This window comes from Rousettus aegyptiacus, unplaced genomic scaffold (genome assembly GCF_014176215.1).
Source record: "Rousettus aegyptiacus isolate mRouAeg1 unplaced genomic scaffold, mRouAeg1.p scaffold_m13_p_11, whole genome shotgun sequence".
NCBI lineage: Eukaryota > Metazoa > Chordata > Mammalia > Chiroptera > Pteropodidae > Rousettus > Rousettus aegyptiacus.
Genome location: NW_023416286.1, coordinates 45307396 through 45312747, shown reverse-complemented (window position 1 = coordinate 45312747; position 5352 = coordinate 45307396). Strand labels below are relative to the sequence as shown.

Here is a 5352-nt window from a genome sequence, read left to right as displayed (position 1 = left end):
CTAAGTGAATATAAATCATGGGTTCTGACACTCTGCCTTTGACTTGAACTATAGCAGCTGTCATTCGGGAGGATACAGGTGTCAGCTGTCACATACCAGCCTGCATTTCTTCCCTGGGTCATGAGTCACCCAGAGAGGGGCATCAGATCTACAGTGCCGAACCTGGGGTCCTTGGTGGGGAGGATTTTCATTTCCCCTAAGCTCAGCCAATATTGCTCAATGTTAGTGTTCCTTAGGCCCAGGTACACACATGGAACTAAGAGGATCGGCTTGAGATTTTCAGTTAACCAATAATCCCTTGCCAGGGGGGCATCAAAATGGCAGCATCTGGGCCAAAACTGCATGTGAGGGCTTCCTTTGTTCTGTCTGACAGGGACAGCCTCAGCCCATGGGGCTGCTTGAGGGGGCTCGTTCAGTGGGTTCTGAAATACTTGGCTGCTGCAGTCTGCATTGTGAACTTTGGTACCCTGACCTAAGAGCAGAGAAAATACCTTTTAAGCAGAAACAATTTTAAAGACTTCCTCTCCCCCTTTACTTCCCTGTCATCCTCTTTCCACTTCCCCATCATCCCTAATCCCCAAATAATTGAGTTACAGCCATATGGTGGGCGATTAATGCTGCCACTGGAGCATGGGAGCATCACATCGCTTTTCAGTTGTTGGCATCCTAGCTGAGGAACGCTGTGATTATTATCAGGCAAGCAGCCTTGGTGGATTTGAAAATATACCGAAAGTCATTTTCCACGTACTTACTTTCCTCAGAATTGCTCTGGCTTTTTAGAAGACACAGAAATAGCCTTATTGGAAAATGAGGCTTCTGGTTAGGGAAATTTTTCTTTGATGAATTGAATTGACCAAACATGTACTATTGAGAGCCGGCAATGGAAGGGCCATGCATTATGCTAGTAGTAAAGTTTATATGATGATAGAAAGTTCTGGACTGGACAGTGGGTGAGACACATTTATTTAGAGTTTTATGAGTGCCAGTTTCTGCACCAGCCCCTATACATGTATTTACACACTGAACCCTCAAAATATAGTTGTTATGGAGGTGGTAGTGTAAGTCAATTTAAAATAATGCAATGCAAATAAAATGCACTGCTCATAAAATGGATCTAAAGCTTCCTGCTGAATTGAATAAATCTGTATAAAATGGACTTTCTGTGTCCCAATCATCAAAAAAAGGAGATTTAAAAAATAAATCTCATGATTTTCCTAATAAATAACTCTAACTTCAAACAGTTCAATTTTCATTTTAAGGAGAATTATTTCCCAATTGACATTTAGTCAGAACAGGTGCTATTATGTTTCCAGCTTTTAAGCTACCTTTTTTATACATCTGGATGCCAGAGCTAATCAGAAGGCGTTTTCTCTTTTCTGTCTTCACTATGTGAAGCACCGTTTAAAGCTTCTCAGTATGTTTTGTAATTCATTAGTTTTTGGCATCCTCTATAGCATATTGGCCAATATGATTCATTCTTTCTTTGAGCACAATTAACTGTGAAAACAGATCTTAGAACGGACTCCCTCCACCCCCAAAGGATTATTGAAGGTAGGAAATGCAGGTGATTATCAGAGTGTGCCTTTGATATAGACATCCTGCTCTCTGCTAGCCCTTTGAACTAACTTTGATATGCAATAATTAAGAGGGATTCAACCCCTGGAGGAGAAGCTGCTGTGCCCTACCTCTCCTCTCCCTCTATGGAGTCCTTGTTTTGAACTATCGATCAAACGGTTTTGAAGGGATTTGTTGAAGCCTGTGTGGGGTAAGAAAGAAGGAAATGGAAGAAGGAGGAGGAGAGAAATGAGGGGGTATATCTGGTTATAAATAGTTTGAGAAAGAACCGCTGGTCTGACCTTGCTTGTATTTCGCACATCTTACTTAGACACAGATTTGCTTTTAAAGGAAGCACTTACAGACAACTTGCTGTTCCCATAGTGGCAAAAGCTCACTTGTGAGTTTAGAGCAGCCCAGCTTCAGAGGAGAGTCCTGAAGAGGCCTAGGAGACTTGGAGATTGAAGGATGGTGGTGGTGGCCTTGCTGGGGCTTAGCTGGTTCTTTGCTCCCCTGGGGGCCCTGGTGCTGGACTTCAACAACATCAAGAGCTCTGCCGACCTGCAAGGGGCGCGGAAGGTAAAAGGCAGCTAGGGAGGAGGGGATGCCGTGCACTCCTGGCTGGGGGAGCTGGATTTGGGTTTAAGTGAGTTTTTCAGATTTATGTCTGAAATATCTTATCTAGAAGGTCAATTGGATTAATTTAGGAGTTGAGAAGACACCCTGGTAGAATCCAACGGCCTTAGGTATTAGCATATTAAGTAAGCAATATTTCAGGACACTTAGCTATGAACATGCCTATAAATCAGGGAGGAAACTAACATTTAGAAATCTCTACCAAGTGCCAGACCTTTTACACGTCTTATTTTACCTTCATCACAACTTGAAATAGGCATTTACAGATGATGAAAATGAGACTTAGAGATGTTGAAAAATGTAACCAAGACCACAAAGACAGGAAATACAGGCATAAGAATTTTAACGCCGAGTGCATTTTTTTGTCACCGCCTCACTTCACAGAATTGTTTTAGGGATTCTTTCATATAAGTATATATGAGAAAGCATCCACTGTAGATGAGGAAATTCGGTCTTTGGTATCTGTTTCTCTGTGGGAACAGCATCCTAAAAATCAAAGGACAGTTCACTTGGGTAAGGCTCATCGTGGTGCTGCTTGGCAAATGGATGCACAGATATGTGATTCACTAGAATAAAAAATTGAATAGGAATGCCACAAACACCAACATTATATTTAAACTGTAGCATAGCTTGTGGAGTTAATAGATACATATCAAAAATCTCATAATCATCTGAAAACATTTTCTTCCTCATGGGAAACATTATCTTTCATTTCCACAAAGAGCATAAGAAAATTAAATTTTGAGTTTTAAAAGTAGGACAATTTTTCAAACACATATAACCTTTGCCGCACATTGGTGATTTGATCTCCCCTTTGTGGGAGAAAACCAATTACACTGAAAAGTTAAGATGCTGCCTAAGGTTTGTCAACAGCATTCAAAGTGCCACTATGATTTGGCTTCCTCTACCTCCCGCCTTGAATAAAAAGTCATCCCACAGCTTGCATGAGTCCTCTAGCCCTGTGACAGCTCTTTCTCTTCACAGGGTTCACAGTGCTTGTCTGACAGTGACTGCAATACCAGAAAATTCTGTCTCAAGCCCCAACACGAGAAGCCATTCTGTGCTGCATGTCGTGGGTTACGGAGGAGGTGCCAACGTAATGCCATGTGCTGTCCGGGAATGCACTGCATGAATGGTAAACTATCATAAACTCTTGCAGGACTACTTTGCCTCAATGAACAGTGATTTTTAAACTGAAGACAGTATCTGAATTTTATAGACCAGACTATTCCAAGATAGGCACTCTCTAAAGGTTTCCTGGATTCATGCTTGAAGTAAATTCATGCAGCTGCCTTTTCTTGATGAATTAAAACAGTTTTATTTCCTGGCAATAACTCTGCCAGCAATTTGGAGATGATTTTAAAGGAAGAATTCAAGTTGGAATCTTTCAAATTCTTCTGTTTTCACTTGAATTCCATTAATTACTTAGCTACCTTCTTTGCCATATGTGAGCATGAAAATATTTACTGTACATGTCCCAGAAATCTAGAAAGTTATATATAAACTGAAGACAGCGGTAATGCCAAACTATATAATACTATGATAATTAGCATGTCTTTTGTTCTAATCCTTGAAGTTAATCACTCTAACTACACCTATTTGTCTCTCAGATGTTTGTACTACGATGGAAGATGCAACCCCATTACTGGAAAGGCAGATTGATGTCCACGACGACATAGATATAAAAGGAACAACAGAGCCTCCAATTCAGGAAAACAAACCCAAAAGGAAGCCAAATATTAAGAAATCACAAGGCAGTAAGGGTAAGAGCAGCATTGAGTAATTTTTTTTTTTAAAGAAAAACATTTTCTCCTCCAAGGATAGGCTGAAACTGACTTTACTTCTCTCCACCCCGGAAACACATAGGGAGCATGTCCTCTTTCTAATCTTTCCATAAGCAGCCGCAGAGATCATCAGGTAGGGAACAGCATAAAGTAGTCAGCAGGCCAAGGGGGCCTTGAATAGCCCTAATTATGGACTGGTAGGCAAGAAAACATTTCATTGTTTAATTAAATGTTATATACACTTCTTTTTACAGTCTATAATTCAAGAAATGGCAGTTTCCCTTTTTAGATCCTCATGATACAAAACAGAGATGAATGTAGGTGTATTACCCTTTCATTCTCAGACAAAATATGAACTTCACTGAAATGCTTTTTAACAAATTGTGATCTCAAATTCCAATCTTTTACATAAAATAGCTAGAAAGTTTGAAGGTGGTAAACTGGCCATTCTTGTTTGTGTTTTCAGATTAACTGGTCCCTTTATAAATTATGGTCTTTCTTTGTGACAGGATAAATCCCATTTAAGAAAACACTAACCGATGAGTGATACTTGATTTCTCAAGATTGAAAATCTTTCTTTGATAAATATTTTAACTTTATAAAAAAGTTAATTCTGTTAGGTAGGGCTAAAATTTCCATTTCATTCTTGCTTTTGGCATAAGACCGAGCCCCAGGAGACGCGCATGCGGTGTTTACTCGTTGTGGCCTTCTGTCCTCTATCCCCTGCCTTTGTCTCGGTGGCAGTACCTCCTGTGCCACTTTCCCCATTCACGCCAAGGCCCGTGTTAATCTCGTTACAGGACAAGAGGGAGAAAGCTGTCTTAGAACTTTCGACTGTGGACCCGGACTTTGTTGTGCTCGTCATTTTTGGACTAAAATTTGTAAACCGGTCCTATTGGAGGGACAGGTCTGCTCTAGGAGAGGGCACAAAGAAACTGCTCAAGCGCCAGAAATCTTCCAGCGCTGCGACTGTGGTCCTGGACTATTATGTCGAAGTCAAGCGACTGGCAATCGACAACACACACGGTTAAGAGTGTGCCAAAAAATCTAAAAAAACTGTAAATATTTCGAAATAAAATGCAATGACTCGTTATTGCATTCAAACAGACATTGCAGACATTAATTTTTAAATCTTTCCATACAAACACATCTTAAAATCAAAGCTTATAGTAATTGAAATAGACTAGACTGGAGAAGTGTGAGATGCTGCCTTGTGATAGAAACTAGCTTTTGTCTATTTCTGCACAAGAGTGATTTGATTCTAAACAAAAAAGATTAATTTTGACCTAGTGATTCAATTAGTTTGAATAATTTTTAAGTAATTTCTAGTGAAATTCTGGCAACTGACAGTAGCTTGGGGGAAAAAAGTGATAGCATC

General features: G+C 40.1%; 1 protein-coding gene across 1 annotated transcript; it reads left to right on the top strand.

Moving 5' to 3' along the window:
* The first annotated feature begins 2019 nt into the window (after positions 1–2019).
* Positions 2020–5051, top strand: DKK4 (dickkopf WNT signaling pathway inhibitor 4). The gene is made up of 4 exons (XM_016127366.2): positions 2020–2133; positions 3175–3325; positions 3801–3953; positions 4775–5051. The coding sequence occupies exons 1-4, from the start codon at positions 2023–2025 to the stop codon at positions 5023–5025; spliced, it is 666 nt and encodes a 221-aa protein (XP_015982852.2). The 5' UTR covers positions 2020–2022; the 3' UTR covers positions 5026–5051.
* The last annotated feature ends 301 nt before the right edge of the window (positions 5052–5352 follow it).

Bases quoted from the DNA above. Each gene is read 5' to 3' on its own strand.
- DKK4 (XM_016127366.2), top strand. From the start codon at position 2,023: ATGGTGGTGGTGGCCTTGCTGGGGCTTAGCTGGTTCTTTGCTCCCCTG. The intron at 2,134-3,174 runs GTAAAAGGCAGC...TTCTCTTCACAG, and splicing joins ACCTGCAAGGGGCGCGGAAG to GGTTCACAGTGCTTGTCTGA. The intron at 3,326-3,800 runs GTAAACTATCAT...TTTGTCTCTCAG, and splicing joins GGGAATGCACTGCATGAATG to ATGTTTGTACTACGATGGAA.